This window comes from Cupressus sempervirens, chromosome 7 (assembly GCF_028749045.1).
Source record: "Cupressus sempervirens isolate cs-2001-9-10 chromosome 7, ASM2874904v1, whole genome shotgun sequence".
Lineage (NCBI taxonomy): Eukaryota > Viridiplantae > Streptophyta > Pinopsida > Cupressales > Cupressaceae > Cupressus > Cupressus sempervirens.
Window position 1 is genome coordinate 191,359,472 of NC_143124.1, and position 24,557 is coordinate 191,384,028.

At 34.8% G+C, this 24,557-nt stretch overlaps 1 protein-coding gene across 1 annotated transcript in view; it reads left to right on the forward strand.

The window, feature by feature from the left end:
• LOC149546141 (Pseudouridine synthase family protein) overlaps positions 1-24,557 on the forward strand; it is a 229,558-nt gene that overhangs the window by 14,216 nt on the left and 190,785 nt on the right. Inside the window, exons 2-4 of the mRNA XM_089791026.1 lie at positions 13,126-13,204; positions 13,313-13,549; positions 13,694-13,992. Coding sequence (XP_089647152.1) covers positions 13,126-13,204; positions 13,313-13,549; positions 13,694-13,992 — 615 coding nt within the window. The remainder of the gene's footprint in view (positions 1-13,125; positions 13,205-13,312; positions 13,550-13,693; positions 13,993-24,557) is intronic.

Consider the following 24,557-nt stretch of genomic DNA (forward strand, 5'->3'; position numbering starts at 1 on the left):
TGAGATGAAGGAGTTGTATGATACTGATCTTGATTTTTCTGAGATGTGGAGAGAGTGCAAAGCTCCTAGTTTTACAAAAAAATCAAGTAAGTTTGGTGAATATTTTATTCAAGAAGGTATGTTTTTTAAGGGTATTCAATTGTGTATTCTTAAGAGTTCTATGAGGTTAAATTTGATTAAGGAAAAACATGGTGGTAGATTGGATGGACATTTTGGAATTGATAAGATACTGAGTTTGTTGAAGGAGAAGTATTATTGGCCTAAGATGTATAAGGATGTTCATAAGTTTTTAAAGAGTTGTGGAGTTTTTCAAGTCGCAAAAGGAGTAAGTCAGAATACTAGTTTATATACACCTATTTTTGTTCCTGAGAAACCTTGGAGTGACATTAGTATGGATTTTGTTCTTGGATTGCCTAAGACAGTGAAGGGGTATGGTTCTATATTTGTTGTTGTGGATAGATTCTCTAAGATGACTCATTTCATACCTTGTAGGAAGAAATCAGATGCTGAGCATGTTGTTGAGATTTTCTTCAAAGAGATTGTTAGATTGCATGGATTACCAAAAAGTATTATTTCTGATAGAGACGGTAAGTTTGTTGGTTACTTTTGGAAGACTTTGTGGAAGCAGATGGTTACTGAGTTGAAGTTTAGTTCTACATTCCATCCATAGACAGATGGACAAACAAAGGTTGTGAATAGAAGTTTGGGTAATTTGCTGAGATGTTTAGTGGGAGATAAGTCAAATAATTGGGAGCTAGTATTAGCACAAGCTCAGTTTGCATACAATAATTCTGTGAATAGGAGTATAGGGAAAGCACCTTTTGAGATTGTCATTGGAATACAGCCGAAAGGGATATTGAATTTAAGGGATGTTGCCAGTGAAGAAAAGAGAAGTGCTGCAGGAGAGGAGTTTGCTGATTTTATGAAGTCTTTGCATTAGGAAGTAAAGTTAAGATTGCAACAAACTAATCTAAAGTGCAAGGAGAATGCTGATAAGTCTAGAAGACATCATGTTTTTGAAGTTGGTGATGAGGTGATGGTTCATATGAAGAAAAGAAGATTTCCTATTAGAACATATAGTAAGCTAAAGATGAAGAAGTTTGGACCTTGTAAGATCTTAAAGAAGTTTGATAGTGGTAATGCTTATGCAGTTGAGTTACCTAAGGACATGGATATATCTCCTATATACAATGTTGCTGATTTGTACAAATATCATAAGTCACACGATGAAGTTGCTATATTAGATGATTATCCTAAGAAGTAGATTGAAGAAGTTGAATAGGTATTGGATCAGAAGGTTAGTAAGAGCACAAGAGGAAAAGATTACTATGAGTATTTGGTAAAGTGGAAAAATAGACTAGTTGAGGAAGCAACATGGATTTCCCAATCTGAGTTGGATTCAGCTCGGGTTGTGACATCTTAATGATTTAGGAGAATCATTTCTTTCAACCTCGGCTGTTTGATGTAGGAGCATCCTAGGTTGCATTGCTATCTTGCATGTTTGTTGAGTTTCTTAGTTGTTGCTGAGTTGCAATATCTTGCATTGTTGAGTTCTCTATGTTTGTAGTTTGTGGTGGATGCCAAGTTATCCTTTAGTTGCCGAGTTAGAGTGTTTGTCGAGTTTGTAGTTGTTGCCGAATTATCCTTTGGTTGCCGAGTTCCTTTGGTTGTCGAGTTCGCCAAGTTGCAGCATTTTGTTTGGTCCTTTGTGTGCCGAGTTGTCTATGTGTGGTTTCTAGTTGGAGTTGACCTTTGCATTTAATTTTGTGGTAGGTATTTACCGAGAGCCGACTTGTGGCTTGTTTTAGCATTTAATATAAGGGTTTATTTTGTTGTATTGCAAAAGGCCGACTTGTGGCTAAACATGTATTTGAAGGGGTCTTTGGTAGAGTTTTAGAGGCAAAATAGTAGCGCAAGAAGAACAAAAGAAAGGGAATGCAAAGTTTATTATTGTGGATCGAGATTGAATTGTAATGTTGGTTGTAACCCAGAAGGCCTCACAATTGGGCATGTATTTGACATTTAGATGAATCTATAAGGCATTTTGTTCCTCTATCTCCTGTGTTTGCTTTTTATTGTGTTGTTTTCTGCTGTGTTTACTCTTGTAGGCAGTTTGGAATAGTCGGGTGTGCCTTTGGCCTTGGTTTTCTCATCCCTCCTTGCATTACATTTTTACCGCTATCGCATGGTCAAATAAATATTCCAATATTGCTGTAAATTTTGAAAGGTAGGGACCACTATGGTAATCATAGCTAGATCTAGTGCTGTTACATCCCAATTTTTGACCTAGCTTGAAATATAGCCGTTGAGGTTCACATGAAGTCAGTTGGTAGTTTAAGTTGATATAATTTGGTGAATTGGTAAGATCGTTGGTCATAATGATTTTCAAGTGAAGATGACATGTTAGATGATCATTAGCCGCGAATTCATGGAATTAAGATGAAAGGTTAACTGATATGATTATTTATAATTTATAATTTAATAATAGAGAAATTCCTTGCAGGGAGCATGTCGAAGGGGTGGAAGCATTGTCAGAAAAGAATTTGGCAGGGCATCACCATCACTGGCAGACGGGTAAAGGACCTAGCGATTTGAACAGGATACATCTATGGAATTACATGAGTTATTTAAATAAATAATTTAAATAAAATAATTGAGTTAAAATATAAAATGTATCTTAAGGATTTTAATTTTTAAAAGGATTTTAATTTATCCTTCTTTATAAATGTATCACCTCTGAAATCATTACAATTTAATAATCAATTAAGTAATGTTGATTGTACATATAATATTTTAAAAATGTTCGAATTTTAACAACATTTGAATTATTATTTTCGAGTTATATTCTTTTATGCCTTCCTTGTATTTAATCAATTAAATTAGAATCCATTATAATATTCCAACTTATGTTCTTGTTTTTAATTAATTTACTTTGAATTTATAGTTGGAATCAAATGGTTACTTTGGGTATGCGAATAGCTTGTAATCGGCTTTCTTTTCTTTTTATTTTATTCTCCAATTTTTCTTTTCAATCGATGGAGTGAGACATTCGTATAATATCTTGTAACGGCAGGAAGCCATAAGGCCAAGTTCAAATAAATAAATATACGGGTGTTGTTGTCTATTGGGCACCTTGGGGATAGTCGACTCACATTCACTCTGCAAATACCCTGCTCATACCTATTACCTTTGCTCACGTCTATCACCCTGCTCAGTTTCGAAACCTTTAACATCTGAACCCGTTTGCATATTGTTCCCAACGTTATCTTTTGAGCTTTCTAAGCTGTCGACAGAACTTGGGTAATCATCGTGATTATATCATCACATCCAGAAAGCTGTGGAAGTCTGGGAAGAAAGTGCTGTTACGGGAGTAGCAAGCCATCTTCAAAGCTTGTGTCAAGTAAGGAAATAATTGTGCTTTCTTTTAATCTTTTTCCATTACCATGTCCAAGCTGAGTCGGCTTTTGTATTCTTTCAAAAGGAATTCCATATTTCCAGGATACAAGCAGTCTTCAAGAGATTAGAGCAAAACGTAAACTTCTTTTAAGTCTGTATTTAGCTCACGTGAACTGTAAATAAGCCAACACCTTTAGTTGGATGAAAATGTTTGGTCAAAGTAATACTCCTAATCTGCCGAATGTCTTGAAAGATAGAATAATCAATCAGGTGTATTACTGCCGAACCTAGGGAGAAAGATTGGTATATTTGATGTCTTATACACCCAATGATTCACTGGCAGTCATTCTATTTTCTTTGACATGCTTACTACTTAATGAATATCTACAAATTACAGAGGCACAACCTTTTTCTTAGGACAATATTTCCTATTCCTATTTGATTTTGATTATGGTTTAAATTGAAATTATGGAGGCCATGTAAAGCGAGTAGACAGTTAACATAGTAAATTCAACACCTAATGCTTTTATTCATCAGGGCCATACCTGTGAATCGTCAAGATTGTGCTAATGTCTTCTAACTTCCTTTGGATTTGGTTAGGCTTTTCGTGTGGAACTAGGTTATGAGAATATTACATGAATGCCAGAATTCATTATTTTCCAATCTAGAGATAGAAATTTTAAATGTCCTGGAATCTTTCAAAAACAAATCTGATGGTGCTGGCATTTCCTAGAAATGTACTTGATTTTGTATATGTTAAATTATATTGTATGAACATAGTTTGTGTAATGTTGGATACATGTATAATTGGCTGAATCAGTTAATCTGAGAATTTCATAATACCTAGAACTCACCCAACTGTGTAGCCAAGAGAAAGGGTGGTGAGGTGAAAAAGAAGAATCTATGATAATTGAATCCGTAATAGCTGTGACATATCAATTTTTATCAATTAATAAGAATCAATTAATAGCTTATGCATATTCCTATTATGGAAGATTTTCTACTGCCAAGATGTACGATGAGTTAATTACCAGGAAGTCCAGTGGATGATAAGATGTTCCCTGTCAATTCTGGGTAGGGAGGGCCTTTCTCGTTAGAGATCGTGTTGGGATATGTTGTGGTCCGAGGTTAGGTGGTAAAGCCCCTGGCAATGTTTCACCTCTCTCAAGATGTCAGATATGCGTCAAATAGAGATAAGCCATGAAATCAATTGTTTATTGGAAACACGTATTATCATTTTTGTTTATGAGAAGGTAAGATTAAATTGCAGTATTTCATTGTTATCATCATTTTACTTCATATAAATGAATATTGAATATAAGTAATTATCTGATCTTGAGAAATTGTCACAGATAAGCAATTAGAAGGAAAAGAAAATTCGAAGCCCTAATTGATTGTGTGACAGCTGGAACCTTAATTGATATGGTGGTATTGGAAGCCTTAACTGAATTCGTGGTATCGAAAAACACTAGTTGAATCCGTGGTTGCGGAAACCCTAGATAAAATCCGTTGTCGCGGAAGCCCTAAATTGAATCCGTCATTGCAGAAGCCCTAAGTGGTAAAGTAGAACCAGAAGCCCTAAATAAACCAATGAAGCATACTTAGATGATTTTCAGTCTCAGTTTTTCCGAGGTATGTGATTTCAATTTCTGAAGTAATTTCATTAAAAGATATTTCAAGTATTTAGTTAAGAAATTTTTGTTTAACGGACTTTAACAGTAAATCTTCTTCACATGAACATGAATGATGTAACTGCCTTCTTATGAAATTGAAGTTATAACCGTATTCTATGCATATGTTAGATGTTAATTTAGACCCGGGAAATTTAGATGTTACAAGTGCCAACTTGGATGAAGGGAAATAACATCAAAACAATGACTGACATATGTTAGTCCCTTTATTACCAACTACTTCTAAAAGTTTTAATTAAAATGAAGAAAGGTGAGGATGATTAAATATATCTTTTGGTGGGTCTTTGAATATTATAAAAGGCAAATAGTTTACTATCTAAGGGGATGAAAAATAAAAAAGGTGAACCATTATTGACTTGCAGAGGGTACAATAAACCCTACACGTCAGCCACCCCAAGTTATATATATATATATATATATATATATATAGATGTGGTGGTACATTCTAATTGGCCTTCAAATTGGTAAGTAAATTTGTTTATATTATTGTTGTTGGACTTTTACGATAATACTATATTTATATGAATATGGTGAAATAACATAGTTTGTATTAAGGAATAATTTGATATGGGATACAACTTAAGTATAATTATAAATTTTGAATATGATTAGTCATAAATAAGAATGTCATTTGGATATTAAAGAATAGAATAATTATATTGCTAATATCATTATTATCTTTGAGAATTATAGTAGTCTCTCTTATTTTTGTATTTCGTTACATACTATAAGAGCTATGTGCCTTGATCTTTTTCTCCGAGAATGTTATTGCAGGAAGAAGGAGATTGAAATTTAGAGGGAGCCTGACATTTCATTAGAGGCAACCTTGAAAGAGAGTGAGTAGACAAAGGATGTATATATATATATATATATATATATATATATATATATATATATATATATATATATATATATCTATCTATGTAGATGTGGTGGTACATTCTAATTGGCCTTCAAATTGGTAAGTAAATTTGTTTATATTATTGTTGTTGGACTTTTACGGTAATACTATATTTATATGAATATGGTGAAATAACATAGTTTGTATTAAGGAATAATTTGATATGGGATACAACTTAAGTATAATTATAAATTTTGAATATGATTAGTCATAAATAAGAATGTCATTTGGATATTAAAGAATAGAATAATTATATTGCTAATATCATTATTATCTTTGAGAATTATAGTAGTCTCTCTTATTTTTGTATTTCGTTACATACTATAAGAGCTATGTGCCTTGATCTTTTTCTCCGATAATGTTATTGCAGGAAGAAGGAGATTGAAATTTAGAGGGAGCCTGACATTTCATTAGAGGCAACCTTGAAAGAGAGTGAGTAGACAAAGGATGTAATTCAATCAACCTTCAATGATTTCAATCTTATTGATTCAGAGGGAGTAAATCATGTTGAGATGGATTTTCCAGTGATCAATAAATTGTAGCAGTCAAGAGGATTGTGATTTATGGATATACCTCGTGACCATGTGATTTTATTGTGCCTACCCGCTGTGTACATCATGAGGAAGTGAAGACTTCCAAATGATGTCACTTGTATTTGCAGAAGTTATTGTAAGGTGGCGATCTTACAATAACTTGTATTACGAGAGCAAACAAATTGAGTATATGGTGAATGTCTTGCATCTCAACATTCTGGAAGGCCATTACTCAAAGAGTATTTGGTGAATATCATTGATATTCTGGGAGGCCAATACTCTTGATATCAGATGTGATATCAAACCTTATTTTGAGTACTTGGTGAATATCATTGATATTCTGGGAGGCCAATACTCTTGATATTAGATGTGATATCAAACCTTATTTTGAGTACTTGGTGAATATCATTGATATTCTGGGAGGCCAATACTCTTGATCATAGTTTAAAAACACTGCGAAATATCGCAAATATTGCGAGTTTATTGTGGAGACGAATTAAATGGGCAATATATCGGCACCGATATTTTCCCAAAAACACGACGGTTTTTTTGGCTATAAATCACACATTAAACCAAAAATCGCCCCCAAATATTGTTGATTGGTCAACATATTCAAGGGACAGAAAAAATTTGGACAAATTCGTTAAGAAATTTGCTCCCAAAAAATACGTTGATCTTCCAAAAAAAAAATTCGTCAGGCACTTTTGCTCGAATTTTGTTATAAATGCAAATGCAATCTTTGGCTAGGCTTAGTTCAAAATGCTACGGGATATATTGCCTTCATTTGGTTGAGCGATTTCACCCAAAAACCTAGTGCCGTGTTAATGGATTTCAATCGCCAGACCAAATGCAAAGTGGGAAACAAAGCGGCACGGAAATAAAAGTAGGCTTTTGATATTCGATGAAAGACATAGAAATGATTTTGCCTTACATTATTTCAATTTCTATCAAAAAAATTGAATTGTGTTTTTAAATAAAATATTTACTAATGTTAGTAAAAAATCTATATATATATATATATATATGTTATAAATATTGTAAATTATAATAAATTTAGCATCTTTGTTCTTTGAAAAATAATAGTTAAACTAATTTGGTAAATTATAAAATATATATATATTTTTAAAGTATTTATTTAAAGCGAATTTATTGTCAAATTATTTTCCTAACTTTTATCCTCGTCGAACTTTATCCTCGAATTCAAACCTTGTGACTTAGGTATTAAGTATTACAAAAGATATATAATTTAGATAAATAATACTTAATACTTCTATATTTACTAGACTTATTTATATTCAGATGTTGTCCTTGTTTTTTGGTGTGTATGTATGCGTTTTTAAGAATATTTTAAAAAATTGTATATTTTCTAATGTTCGATAAAAGTGTCGATTTATTGCCTATTTTTTCGTTGAGTTTTTGCCGATTCCGAGTTTTCCAAAAAATTTGGGCCGACCAAGATATTGCCGATATCGAGATTTTAAACTATGCTCTTGATATCAGATGTGATATCAAACTTTATTATGAGTACTTGGTGAATATCATTGATATTTTGGGAGACCAATACTCTTGATATCATATGTGATTTCAAAACCTTTTGAGTACTTGGTGAATATCATGTGTTGATATTTTGGAAGACCAATATCGAATGTGATATCAAATGGTGGAAATCTTCTGAGATATCAAATAAGATATCCTTAAAATTGTTCTTTGTAATATTACGTTGAAGTAATATTTATTCTTATGTGGTTGTCCTTCTAAGCTAAGAGGGAATGTTGATGTTTGATAGCTTTAGTCGGATAAACCTATTATATGTGTTCTTTATATTTGAGATATAAGGCCATTGTTATATGAGAAAAATTCATATAATATAATATCTATCTATCTTGTTGAAAAAATGTTCACTGCTCCACTCGGGATTTGTGAAAAGGCTTAACCGCCTCTTGTGTACTATAAGTTGAGTGGTTGTATCGGGCATTGATAGATCGGTCTTTTGGTGCAATGACAACCCCACTCTAACAAGTGGTATTAGAGTTTGGTCATAGGTTCGAATCCTCAGACCCTTAGGTAACGCTAAGGGGGAGATTGTTGAAAAAATGTTCAGTGCTCCCCTTGGGATTCGTGACAAGGGCTTAACCACCTCTTGTGTATTATAAGTTGAGTAGTTGTATCGGGCATTGATAGATCGGTCTTTTGGTACAACGACAACCCCACTCTAACATATCTATCTATCTATCTATATATATGTATATATTTGTATGATTAAATTTGTTATTATATTAATTATTTGATTAATGAATAGACATGTCCTATAAAGGGAGATGTCTATTCATGGCCTACTCTCTATATATAAATATAAGAGGATGTTGCATTTGGAACATACATACGAATCCGGCAGTGCTTAGTACATTTGCAGTAGATCCAAAAAACCAACCCAAAACCTTTCCTAGAGTTGCTCTTCTTGTTCCCCATCTTTTGCAAGTTATAACTTTTGCACATGGAGTCAAAAAGATGTGTTTGTTTTTGAATGTACACACTTTCGTCTTTTATAGGAATCTCATTACGTAAGAATATTCAACTTTGGGTGCTAGTAAAGTTCTGTTTTTGACATTCTTTATCAGAGAGTCAATGCGAAGATCTCACATTGTAAACTGTTTACAGATTGTTAGGTGTTTTATTATTGAATGCATTGTGTCATCATTCATGCTCTCCCAGTCATTACAACACAAGTTTGTCTCTCCAATTATTTGTAAATTCTTATTGTTCCAGCCTTGGCTGTCTTGATATGGTAACATAGCATGCCAAGACGGTCCCCATATTTATTATTCCAAAGACCACAGATACTAGGAATGGAATAGAAAACCTTGTTGGCAGTTACAGTTTCTTGAGCTGTGACGATTCCAATGGTGCAGCATTTAATTGATTCTCCATTTTTGAGTGGAGCTATTGATTGGGTTTTCTTTAATTGTATGCTAACCTTTCTTTGAGACATATTCCTTCCTGTTTCCCCATCTATCAATTTCTTTGGGAGAACCGTGTATTTTGGTTCATGAAGTCATCTCTTCATTTAGCCTTCTGGTATTTGTGTTGGCTGTGTTATGCATCCTAATGATATCTGAGGGATGGAATAGCATGCTTGCAATGTTTCAAACAAATCAATTGTTGTATTTGAGATGGCTTTGATTTTGCTAATTTTGGGCTTTTGATTCTTTGCTTCCTGTTTTCTTTATTCTCTTTTCTTCCTTTGACTGTTTAGTTGACAGATATTTTATTGGAGATTTAGCATTTTGTAATTTATTTTCCTTGTATTTTGCTGTTGGTGGTATTAATTTCACCCAGCCAATGTACTTTAATTCCTCATTTATGCATGTGTTTCTTCTCAATCACATTTAGTTCTTGATTTTCAGTGCACTTTTTTTTACTTTTACCTCAACCATATTGACTGATATTAATTTGGGGCAGTCTTTATTTTTGTGGTCTCTGTTTCACACTTTTATGCATAATTTTTAAGTTTGCCTTTGTATAGAGTCCCACTCTCCAGTCTCCACATTATACAATAGGGCACTCCATTTAATCTCATTGTATTGAGGATTATGCATTTCAGATTTCTATTGTTATTACTCTTGTTATTTTTGGAGCGCTAGTTCCTTCAATCCTTGTAACCTCCAATTGTTGCCTTTGGAGGTGCCAATAATATTTGTTTTTCTTCTTTGATCTTTCAATGGGTGAAGCATCATCATTCCACCTTTTAGTTGGTTGAGATATTTGAGCCACTTGACCTTTAGTTTGAGATCCTTTTGACTTGATTTTTAGGTTAAATGAACTATCCTATGTAACATGATCTTCACATCACAAATAGTGGAAAGCTTTAAAATACATTCATGTTTTGTGTTGCTTTGTTTAACATTTTAAAAACACATGTTGCTGCTTTCTTTTTTATTATTTCTTTTCACAACTTTTTTGAATATCTTGGCTATCAATTTAAAAAATAAATAAGAATTTGGGTTTCTATATATGGAGCCCCAATCTAGCCACATGCTAGTCTTGCGTATGATTTTTAGTTCTAACGTTAATTACAGTCTTGGTATTGGTTCAGATTTAAGGGTTCAAATCTTATGCTGTGGTTTTCTTCTGAAAGGGTTTCCATGTAACGCACGTGCTTTTTATGTGTTCCTAATAATATTTTGAAGTTGTTATTATTGTGGTTGTTAGTTTGAAAAAGTTAAAAGAAGTTTTTATACTAATTCAAAAATTTTACACTATACTTATGTCAAGGTTGCATGGGTACCCACACCCCAGGTACACATACCCACATACCCAAGTATCGGGTACACATATCCCAAGTACCAGGTAGTCAGTGGAAGGCATCATAGCTAAGGACCTTGATTAAGATCTGATTTTTTTTATGGTTTTTTGTTTGGATATCAGCTTCTTGTTTATCAAGCTTAATTCAATACCTAATCAGTCTGAAACTTTGATACAATATTGATAAACAATATAATTTATCACTGTTCAAGTCAGAAGTTTATCATTTGCAATATGTCATTGTCATATGATTTATGATCTTCTTGGTCATGTTTAAAGTCTGCCATCTCTATCATGCATCAAATATATTATTATTACAAACATATAGCAAATCTAAATTGAAAATAATATATTACATTTGCAAACATTATCACTGTTCTTGTTTTGAAAAATCATTGCCATGACTCATAATTTCAGATTTTCTATAAATATAAAAGTAATAAAAAATAAAGTTTGACATACCCAAGTACCCCTGTCCCCTATTTTGAAAAATAGCCATACCGGTACCCTAAGTACCCCAAATACCCCTGCCCCCGTGCAACCTTGACTTATGTATATATTTATAGTTTTATATGGACAAATCCAAATCTATTTATCAATTTTAAGCTATTTTGATCATTTTGTGACTATATTATCTATATATTTATTAAATTGAATTTGTACAAAGCGAATATAATCACAAATATTTTTTCCAAATTTTTCCCCTTCCCAAACTTCATCTGAATTTTATTTTTGCCTAACTCAAACTCAAACCTTCTGACATAGTAGATGAATGCACCCCCTCTCTCATTTGATCTTTGACCTAGATGATCTAGCTTTCTATGAGCATTCGATCAAGCATAGTCAAGGCAATTGAGCACAAGTCTGCAATCAAGAATCCAACCTTCAAGCATTCAAGTTTCATTGATCATGATCAAGTTTTATGTTTTCCTTTATGATGAAGGCATGCATTAGTATCAATCAATCAACATAAAGCTTCCTGTGAGACTGAATGCAAGGGTTTAATATCAGAGACAATATTTATCATTTCAAGCATTTCCATTAAGGTTTCGGCCCGTCCTTTAAAAGGAAAAGCTCTTTCATCATCAAATATTGTTTTAGTGAAGGTGGAAATGCCAACAAAGGGTTCACTTAGGCAAGCCCCCCAGTGGTGTTTTTAATAGGTTGGTTCCTGCAGAGTTGTCAAAGAAGTTTTTATTTATAGGCAAATTTTATACTGTGGTTTTCTCTTGAGAGGGTTTCCATGTAACTTGTGCGTTCTTAATTATTGATATTGTTAATTTCTTATTATTGTGGTTTTTAATTTGAAAAAGTTAAATGTTTGTCTTATATTAAAAAATTAAAAAGATTGTCTTATACTATTTTTTCACTATAATTATGTATATATTTATAGTTTTATATTTTTGTATGGACAAATCCAATTCTATTTATCAATTTTAAACTATTTTGATCATTTGTGAATATGTTATTTATATATTTTTCTAAATTGAATTTATATAAAGTGCATATAATCACAAATATTTTTTTTCAAATTTTTTCCTTGTGGTGAACTTCATCCGAATTTTATTGTTGCCTAACTTGACCTCAAACTCGAACCTCGTGACATAGCATATGAATCATCCTCTCTTTCATTTGAATTCTGACCAACATGATCTATCTTTCTATCAGCATTCGGTCAAGCATATTCAAATCAATTGAATTCAAGTCTGCAATCAAGGATTCAAGCATGCAAGTTCCAGAAATCATGGTCAAGTTTTTCCTCTATGATAAAGGCATTCTTTAATATCAATCAATCAACATCAAGATTTGTGTGAGACTTTAAGGCAAGGGTTTCATATCAAAGGCAATATTTATCATTTCAAGCATTTCAATTAAGGTTTCAGCCTCTCCTTTTTGAGGACAAGCTCTTTTTCAATCAAATATTGCTGTAGTGAAGGTGGAAATGCCAACACAGGGTTTGACTTAGGCAAGCCCCCCTATAGAGCAAAACATTTATCATTCGAGAATCCCTTTCATTTAAGCTTTTACCATGTTTCAAATGGCTCGACTGATTCAGGTTTTTGTACACCTCTTTTAAATACAGTACTGTTAACAGAAAGGCTTTCTTCTTTCGTTTCCTTTCAGTGAGCGCAGATAGAGCTATTTATGTTTATTGTATTGTGTTCTTAGCATTATGGAACATGTTACATACATGTCCATTGTCGATCATATCTAACCATTTCAGGCATTCAGTCTTGCTAACTGAGCCTTGAGGATTATCTTGGCTGGTAAATGAGGCTATTTGATTTAACATGAATTCCAGGTATACAGATTTTATTGTTAATGAAGTCGACTGCGATGGAAAAGTAATTCATTTGACAAGTTTAGATGCTCCAGTGGAGGTAAAGATCTACTTGTTTTACTTTTATGGACAGCAGTTTTTGTCTTCTTTGCTCCATTTCTCATTATTAAGAACAATAGGCATATAATACGAGTGCTGTTTTTATCAGGAAAAGCAGGAAGTTCTAGAGAGCTCCAAAGGGACAAATGAAGTGGCTAATAAGGAATGTCAAACAAACAATTTAAACAGTTCAGATTATAGTAAACATATTGAAGCATTTGAGAGTCTGGCTGGTAAAATTGATGCAGAAAAATTGAAAGACTTGTTAGGTCACATTTCTGCAGGATCTACTCAGAATCTATCTCCTATTGTACTTTCTGCAGATCCTGACAAAGCACATCGAACGGCAAGTAACTCTTGTATCTTTTCTATGAAAATCTTAATTGACATTGTCAGTTGCCAGTAATTGTAATTGTAGGTTTATAGAATGACATTTATTGCACTTACCAATTCTACACGTGTCCTAATTGCAGTAAATGGTTGTTTGCAGGCACTTCATAATTTCTTCAAGACCAATTTAAATTTTTTAGTGACAGATACCATTGAAGGAACTAATTCTAATGCAAAATGTGTCCGTGTGAGGTACTATCCTAACAAAAAAGGTGCACATGGAAGAGACAGGGATTGTCGAGGACAAGTTGACAAAAAGCGTAAAAATTGGGGAAGCAAGGAAGATAGAAATTCAAAGCGGGGGAAGTCTGATGATGGAAGTTTATCAGGAGATTTTGACCAGGCTTTTGATAGCAGAGGAGCAGATGGATGGCCAGAGGATAGGGGAAAGTTTCTGCGGTGATGTTTTATCTTTTTAATTTCCTAAAGCAGATTTTTATTGTAATTTGATTATTTTTCAGCACAACCTGATCAACTTTTTCTCTCTTGGTATGATATTTGTTTTGAATATCAAAATAAATATACTGCTTATCTCTGTAAATAAGCATTGCTCAGATCCAAGGATACCAATTTATCATATTTCTATGAGCTTTTGTGTTTGTTCCGTCCCACAATGAAATGTTTTGCACACTATGCTCTGAGCTACGGATTGAGGTTTGATAATGCCTTATTCCTTGTCAATTGCTGTTGATTATCTCGAAGTTGCTGATTCAGGTGTGGATGTGGATGTGGGTGCACGATTTTTTTTGGGAGTTTTGGGTGCGTTTATATATGCAAAGAAATGCAAGAAATATATAAAATTAAATCTTTTGATAGCATGATACTTCATCATTAATGAAGATAAATATTAAATGCCACTTGATAGCTTACAAATATTCAAATAACTAATAAGCCATATCATATATGTCTATGTTCACTATTCAAATGCAAATCAGAAAATCCATGCAAATGTGTAAGGAACTGTGATGAGTGGTTAACACCAGAGCTAGTCTTTGATGTGGTTTAACCTTTAAACCTGATTGCTAAACTGCCTATGCTGAAATGAGCATTCAGCGTGATCAGGCTTGATGCTGCAGTGCATGTATATGTGACCCTAATGCAAACCTGTGCTTGTCAAAATCCTCCTAGGTAAATAGTTGCTTCTTTCCTTGAATTATCACCCTCCCTCTAATGGCAAGTGATTAGGTTTGGTACTCTAAATTGTGATGATAGCCCTTGTCACTGCATTGCTAAGTAGATGAATCAGACATAAGGATGATGCCTCAGATTGCAGCAATGTTCCGTCATATAAATGACAAACCTCAGGTCAAATGAATAGTAAACAAAGAAAATTTGTACCGAGATGCTCTGTGGATTGTCTGTGGATGCTCTCCAGTGCCTCCATAGCGCATCCACAGGCTTGTTATGTGCTTCCTGGATGCCTCTGGAATGTATCCACCTCCACATCTGCCTCCGGACACATTCGCATCCACATCTGGGGCTGCCAGGAGAGAATCAGTAACTCAGCATCTGCATGACTTAGCATGGTTTCTTTCTGATTTAACTAATTGTAATTACAGTGGCAGAGAATTACAATACAGAAAATTATTTATGAATGGGAAATTTTAAATATTCAATTAGTCACAGAACGCAATATTTTCATACTTGAGATGTTGCATACTTGATAGATCTATAGTTTCATGGTTGCTTCTTTTCAATATATAGAAACAAAATTGACAACTATAATAAATAGTCCATGCAAATGGATTTACTTATTTACTAATAGAGACAATAATATAAGGGTTTTATTCAAGCGCCTCAGCCTAACAAGACGGAGATACAAACACGTAAATATCAGAATCAACAACCCAACAACAGTTGAAGCAGTTACAAGTATTACAAGCCAGCTTAGCACCTATGCTGCCTACAGACAGGCTGAAGCCTGATACTAAAACCATAGTACTAAAACTTTATAGGAAACTGTAATAATCAGGAGACATATAAATTTACATATACAAAAACCAGCAGATAACTAGAGATATTATTGGAGTTTAGACACTTCTCAATGCACAAAACCTACACATCTGGGAAGGCTTCCACTTTTCAAACTTCCTGCTGTATAGACCATTCCTTGCCACAATTCTTAGCTCCGCTGGAAGTGACCTGTAGTATTCTACAGTCCTAAGTTTGATTCCTTTCAGCACCTCTCCATGTCATAAAGCATGAATGGTTGATCGTTCTTTAGGAAAGCCTAAGTGTAGCTGCTGACCACTTATAAAAATCCCTTGTGATGTGAAACAATCACATTTTCATCACCAAACCAGTGTCATTGCAGAAGCATGAGGTTGCAAAACATTTTGCATCAATATGAAAATACTTGAATTCATCAAGTGCATATGAATTCCCTCTGATCCAGTAAATAATTTCTTAAGCTGTACTATTGTAGGTGGCTGTTTCAAGTCCTCAAATTCTTTCTCAACAGATAGCTGTGATGTTCTCCTTTGCCCCTGCATCCACCACAAAATCATCAATTTTCGATGAAAGTCTTCCACAGTGGTACACAGTCCCTGAAATCACCTTCACCACTCTAACTAAACCCTCGGAAGAGAAGCTGAATATGTTTCTGAATAGAAGTCAGACATTCTTCGTAGACATAGCTGATCCCTACCACTGCCCTTATTTGCCATTAGACCTTTTCCAAAGCACACAACATGGACAAGGTGTTAATGTTTTTCTTGAGTAACTGTGAGAGGTATTCCTCAAAAGAATAAATTCATAAGGCTAGTCAGCATAATTATTATAAACAAAATATTGAATCTTTCAGATTGCCTAGACACCTCTTTCATTATTGGATTCATTTATTTGAAAAGACAATTCAGTTTCCTGATCTTCAGAAGCAAGTTTAAAATTAAGAAGATTCAGTTATTCTTTGTTGCTAAGAATTTTGCACCATCTACAGAGCTGGACTATTTTGTTATATTTTGCCTTTCTAGGCCTGATTCTGAAGTGCTTATTCTGCATTATTGTATCTGATCTATAAGTGACTATTTTGCTACTGGGTTTTTCGCAGAGGATAAATTGCTGTGTCATCTGTTCTATATTGTGATTTTCTGTCTTTGCATTTCTGATCTAAAATTTTACATAGTATCAGAGCTGGTTTATGAAGATCTGATCAGATTTGACTAAAGCATTCTATCTTGACACCAGTCACCATTATCTGAGAAGAAAATGATCTTCTAGAATTCGTGGAAAATGACATAATTGAGCCATTACATGGAACAGAGAAAATCCATTGAAATAAATATGGCACAAAGGCTAGGAAGATCATGATAGACTCTGTGAAGGATTATTACACAAGTAATTGTTGTATTAACAGATGATCGAAGAGATCATTATAAAGAATTTACAATAGGTACCAAAATAAAGTTTCTAATACGAAACTGAAGAAAATCGTAGAAATGATCTTATCTACCTAATTTATGTAATATACAAAAGATGACCATTAAAGTAATATAATAATATTCTAACACCCTCTAAATGGTCAATCTGTCAACAACACCGAGCTGTCACTTCAATTTAATAAACTTATCTGGACCAAGAGGCTCGGTGAGAATGTCTGTAGTTGATCCGCTGTGGGAACATATTGCAATTGAACTGTCCCATCTTCAACCAACTGCCAAATGTAATGACAATGAACATCCACATGTTTGGTTCTTTCATGACAATGAACATCCACATGTTTGGTTCTTTCATGGAAGACCAGATTCTTGGCAAGTTTGAGAACTCCTTGATTATCAAAAAACAAGGGAGTAGGATCTTCTTGAGATAAATGCATATCCACAAGTATACGACAGAGCCAAATTGCCTCACAAGCTGCCCTAGCAGCTCCTTGATACTTTGCTTCTTTGGAGGAGAGTGATACTGCATGTTGTTTTTTACTAGTCCAGGTGATCGTGCGAGATCTCAATTTGAACACATATCCAGAGGTTGACTTCTTGTCATCAACTGAACCTGCCCAATATCTGTGAACCCACTGAGTTTGGAATCATGACTCCTAGTGTAAATAAGTCCATATTAGGAGCCGCCCTTCACATAACACAGCATACGCTTCACTGCTACCCAATGATTGGCCTTGGGGACTGTCATGAAGCGTAAAATGTAGCTCACTATAAAATTGAGATCAAGTCTGGTAGCAGTGAGATAGATGGGACTGCCCGCTAGTTGCTTGTAAGGGGTTTTATTAATAGAAGGAGAATCGGACTTGGTTGACAACTTCAGTCTTTTCTCCATCAATGGTGAAGTAGGTTTACAATCCTGCATACGAAATGTGTCAAACAAGTTCTTAGAATACTTAGAATGAGAAATAAAGATGCTACCATTAGTCTGCCAAACCTCAATACTTAAACAATAATAAAGAAGCCTCAAATTTGTCATATCAAAATTCTTGTACAGGTCTTGGTTGATTCTACAATCAAATGTGTTGAACTACCAATAATGATCAAGTCATCCACGTAGACAACAAGAAAGAGAACGTCATCACTAAAGCATTTTGAGATACAAATTATTGTCAGAAGGGCAACACTGAAAACCATGAGCAACCAAAGATTGATCAATCTTGATGTGCCATGCTCGAGGGGCTTGTTTGAGTCCATAGAGTGCTTTCTTGAGTCAACATACTTGGTGATCTTTTCCAACAACCTTGATACCTAGAGGTTGTGTCATGTAGACTTCTTCTTGCAACTCATTGTTGAGCATGACACTCTTAACATCCATCTCATGGTCTTTCCATCCAAAGTGAGTTGTAGTGGCGAGAAGAAGATAGATTGTACTCATCTTGGTAGTAGGGTCAAAAGTTTCCTCATAGTCAATGCCCTCCCGTTGTGTGAATCCTCGAGTAGCTAATTTGGCCTTATATTTATCTAAGGTACCATCTGCATGACACTTGACCTTATACACCCATTTGTAGCTAATGGGCCTCTTCCTTGGAGGAAGCTCAAAGAAAGCCTAGGTGTTGTTCTTCATAAGATTCTAGTATTCCACATCCATATCTTGTTCCCACTCTAGAATCCCTTTTGCCTCTTCAAATGTCCGAGGGTCATACATACTATGAAGGTTGGCCATGAGAGCAAAGTTAATTATATTTTGCTACTTGCCTTTATTTCTAGTGGGTCTACCCTCAATGAGCTCATTAGAACAAAGATTATTGATGGTTTTAGTCCATCATTTAGGCCAAAGAGTAGATGTGGAAACATTTGATGGAGGAGTAATAAATGGAGCTAGAGTAGAAAGAGGATCAAGAATAGGTGGAAAATTAGCATCATCCGTAGAAAACTTAGGTAGTGCATCATCAAATATAGAATCTCATTATCCCTCCCATCAGGTGAACTCAATGGAAGACAGGCACCCAAAATCTGAAGCCTTGAAAGGTTGATCCTTAGCTTTTTGCTCAGGCAAAGAAAGCTGAAATGGTCTTCATTCTTCATCAAAGACAACATCACGACTGAAGATACGATGATCAGTGTTTACTTCAATCAACTGATAAGCCTTATGGTTGTCATTGTATCCTGTAAACATATGCTTTTGACTCTTGGAATCCAACTTGGAGTGTTAGGTGTCTGGAATCCATACATATGCTAAAGGACCAAAACCTTTAAGTGGTTGATCCTAGGTTTGTGCTGTTTTGTTGAGGGGTGTATGGTGTGGTACATTGATCTTTGATGACATGTGTATCATCTAAAATGGAGAAAGTAGTAGTAGAAAACTCCCCCCCATTTTTAAACCTAAGAGATAGAATAACCAATCTTTTTTTCTACTAAGATCTTAAATTTCTGAAATACTGTAAACATGTCTGATTTCTATCTAAGAAAGTACACTCACATTTTCTGACTAAATCATGAACAAAAAGTTAGAAATACCTGCACCTAGTAACACGAGTATTCATTGTACCTGCACCTAGTAACAAGGGTATTCATTGGACCACATACATCAGTGTGGACCGATTGTAGTACTTGAGATGCTCACCATGAGCGAACATCCTTGAGCAACGTTGTGTGCTTCTTTCCAGCCTGGCAAGATCCACAAACTCGCTGATTTTGTGTTTTAATGTCAGGCAGGCCAAGTACAAAATCATTCCAAACAAGCTGAGTAGGATAGTGAATGTTCCGGTGATCATATCACTGATGTTAGAGACTACTAATAGAAGATGATTTTGCTGCAAAGGAATCACTTGTATTGATAAGTCTGTATAGACCATGATGCTCAATGCCAACAACAACAATAGTGCAAGTCGTAGGATCATCAATCAAAAACTTGTGGGTATTGAGTACCACATCAAGCTGAGGAGAATGTTGCACGATCTGACTCACTAAGAGAAGGTTAAGTTTCATATTAGGAACATAGTAAACATCAATGAAAATGAGATTCGTCTCACCAAAATGTATCTAAATGTTTCCCTTGCGAACAACGATATACCTCTCCTAAATATAATTGAATCAGTAAAGGGACAAAAATCCGTAAAACTAATCATGCCTGTGAGTGAAATGTCAATAAGTCCCAGAATCTATATACTAGGCAAAAGATTTCACATGGTTTGTAGGTCTTTTAGCCACGAAGGCATAAAAGGAAGACTCTTTCTGCTCTATGCGCTCAACTATATTGGCTTTAGGCTAAGACCTCCAGGTGCTTCTGCTGTTTGGAAGCCAATCTATTGTGACAATTCTTGAGAAAATGATCATATTTGTGATAGTAGTTACATTGTACCTTCTTCTTTGAACCATCTTGAGATTGACTGGAGCTTTTCTGCTGAGATAACTGAGAGTCTTGAGATTTGCCTTTATCCTTGTGAAAGGATTTGGCTAAAAAGGCTTGCTCTGAGGAAGACAAGGTGACACCACTACCAAACCGTTGTTTCCAACAATCCTGATGCAAAAGTTTAGTTCACAACTTTGGAAATTTCATGTTAACATTAGTAGAAGTAATGTTCCTCCATTACTAGAGTCTCTATCAAAGTTACACTGCCCCGGGGGATGGGGGGGACAATATTCCGGGATGAGGGGACAGAGGGGCCTTAATTTGGGGATGGCGGCGAGGGACAAGGGGCGTTATTTATACTATACATATGTTGTATATACTATGCATATGGTACTTAATGCTAGCTATGAAAAGATGTATTGCAATATAAGATATAAAGATGTAAAAGACTAAATACTTGAACATTGTATTGAATTATAACATCAAACATTGGACGCAAATAGTCAAATCAGCAAATAGTCAACCTCGAGATGTAACCCCATCCTCGACGGAGGTGGTGGGATCTGGTGGTGTTGCTGGACATGGGGGGACAAAATCCCCAAGTCCTCGTCTTCGAGACATGGGGCAAAATGATGGGGACACATCTTGGTGTTACTATTGTCTCCATATAGTGCTTATAAGATTTAGATAGACTCTACATGGTGATGACTACCATATCTTCCTCCATTTTCCAACCAATAGCTTCAAGTTGATCTTGAATGCCTTAATTTTTGTGAGATGCTCCTGAAAGGACATGTACTCATCCATCATAATCGAGAACAACCGACTCTTCGAAAAGAACACCCTGCTCATGTCGGATGTCTCAGGCAACTTCTTTAGATGTTGCTAGATGTCTGGTGCTCCTTTTCCAAAAGGAATATGAGGCAACTGATCACATGTGATAGAGAGCTTGAGAAGCATAAAAACTTCACGATTTTGGTCGTCAAACTTGTCCTAGTTTTGCTTGGATTGTGGGAGGACGAGTCTCGTATCAAGATGACAATATTCAAAGATCGTCAACATGCACTACTTCTAGGTTTGTAATTTTTTTTGTTGAATCTTTGATTGCCTTCCAACATTAAGCTGGTCAATAACACCATCTTGAACGTTTCCCAATGCACTAAAAATGAGAAATAAAGAAGAGGCAATAACAAAGATTTTGAAATGCAAATTCCAATGTAGAAACAGAGGTAAATGTAGGTACAAACTTCAAAAAGTAATGAAGTACGATTAACATGGATTTTGAGAATATTTTTGCCTGACCCAAAATTTTTTGACAAAGATCGACAAGAAATCTCAATAAACCCAAAAGCAATATGATATCGGAATAAAATTACGGTCGGTACAGAATTTGAGGCACAAAAACCAAGGTGCTGAAAATTTTGACGATGACCCAATTGAGATCTTGAAAAGTTCACCATATTCTAGAAACCTACAATTAGATTTGTAATCTGACATGAAAAAAGAGTGTCGAATGACATGCTAGCCGATTGTTAAAAAATGGTAGATTGTTGTGAACTATAAATCGGATCAAAATGCCCCAAAAGTCATTGTTGCGGAAGGAAAGAGTCGTTTTTAATGAAAACGACATAGAAAGAGTTGTCTCAAATTTCGCATGGGTATGGGTTTGACAAAAAATGAGCCTCAACAACAACAAACACTTTGTAGGACACCAAATAGAGAAAAAAAAGCATGTGGGTTGTAGAGAGAAAGCCACGTGCATGATGACAAAAGAAAGAACTTCTAAATTGTTTTTTTTCCACGACTCTGTAAAAGAAAAACGTCACCTGGCAACCCATGAACCAAAGCCAAAAAACCCTTCTTGGGTTTTGGAGAAGATAACAAAATCACATAGAGAAGAAATTTCAAAAATTTTCATTGACGAGATAATTTCGAAAATGAATTTAGAATTTTTTTTTTGAAAAAAATTGAAAACCTTGCTTTGATACCATATTATGCAAGTAATTGGTAAAATAATTGTTGTATTGACAAATGATCAAAGCTAGTAGTATCAATTTTTTACAATAGGTACAAAAAGTAAGTTTCTAATAAGAAACAAAAGAGGATCATAGAAACGATGATCATTAAAGTAATAAAAAAATATTCCAACAAGGATTGCATAGTATTGTTTATCTTTAAGATGAAGACAACTAGACAAATGCTTAATGCTCTGAAAGGATTGTATGAGCCCTTGCTTTGAGACAAGAGCTCCATTAGATAAAAATGGTTAAAGGAGATTCAGTCATTTCATTAGATGGCTGAGTTGAGAGATCAATTGAGTACTATTGAAGATATAATCACAGATATAGATCTTGTTATTTTGGCTCTAAACGGTCTTCCACAATCTTGGGAGCCTTTTATTCAAAGCATCAATGGGAGAGCGAAGTTTCCCAAGTGTGATCAGCTTTGGGCTGATTGTATTAAAGAAGAAAGTAGATAGGTAGCACAAGGAAATGAGCAAAATTCCCATAATGAAGAAAATGAAGTTCTTATTGCTCATACTTTTGGAAACAGAGGCATCTTCAAGAGGAACAGAGACAAAAGATTAGATTTTTCTCAAGATTCGAAAAAGGACCTTGCTCATGTTCAGTGCTACATGTGCGACAAGTATTGACATTATACTCGAGATTGAAAATTAAAGAAGCAAGTGTTTATACCATTGACATTGATGAAGAGCCACCTTAGACGTAATGAAGTCACTCAAGCCAATTTAGAAGGATCTCTAATCATCTCTACTGGAAATAGAGGCATCTTCAAGAGGAATAGAGACAAAAAGATCAGATTTTGCTCCAGATTCAAAAAAGGAGGACCTCGCTCATGTTTAGTGCTACATGTGCGACAAGTATTGACATTATGCTCGAGATTGCAAATTAAAGAAGCAAGTGTTTATACCATTGACATTGATGAAGAGCCACCTTAGACGGAATCAAGCCACTCAAAAGCCAATTTAGAAGGATCTCTAATCATCTCTTCTCTTTCAAGTAACATACCAACTAAAATTGATACTTGGTTGATAGATGGTGCCTCTTGTCACATTACATGATACAAAGAACATCTTATAGACTTGATAGGGTAATAATCTAACTCATTGGTGATAATTGGAGATGATTCTAGTTATGATGTAAAGGTTGCTGGGGCCACTTTTAGTTAGATTTAGGTATTTGTCTTCACTTGAGTAATATCTTATTTGTACTAGGGATCAAAAGAAACCTTGTCTCCACTTCAGCCGTGGAGGACAAAGGGTTCAAGGTTGCCTTCTTGAAGGAAAAACAAAAAGTTCTTGCATGACCCAAGAACTCTAGCATAAAATCAACTTGTGTGATTGGTACTCGCCAGGAGAACCTATACAAATAATCAATTTTGTCCAGTGTACATATCTTTACATGATTGCATAATGTTGATTTAGTTGTAGTGTGGGAGATTTGCTTGCTTATGTTTCAGAGCACTTCCCTTTATAGAGAAGGTGGTTGCTCAACTTTTGAAGCTTAGTTTAGAGCACTATGGTATCTGCGGTGGATGTGCTCTTGCTAAGAATATCAAGAGTCCTTTCCATAGTAGTGACAACAGATCTAAGGGAACCTTAAACTTCATTCATTCAGATTTATGTGACCCAATGTATGTGGCATCATCAAGTGGATTCTGGTACTATGTAACTTTTATTGATGATTATTCTCGGGAATCTTGGATTTACTTCTTAAAATCCAAGGATTCCGAGGAAGTTCTTGATAAATTTCAAGAACTCAAGGCACAAGTCGAGAACATGTCTGTTAAAAAGATTAAGGTTTTGAGATTAGATAATGGAGGAGAGTACTTTTGGAGGATTTTGCAATTTCTTAATCGAGGCAGGGATCAAGAGGTAGTTCTGTGTTTTGTACATCCCTCAATAAATTGGAGTTGCCAAAAGAAAGAATTGATCCATAGTAGAGGCAACTAATGCTATGATTTATGATCATAGTTTATAGAGCTTCCTATGGGTAGAAGCCTCAAGGACTTCAGTATATCTTTGCAACAGTAGCCCTCATTGGGCATTAGGAAACATAAGTCTAGAGGAGGCATTCATTGATGTGAAGCCTAAGGTTAGTCACTTAAGAAGTTTTGGTTGCCACGTGTACATTCATGTGCTCAAAGACAAAAGATCAAAACTAGAACCTTCAGGCAGAAAGTGCATATATGTGGGATACAATGAGTCTTCAAAG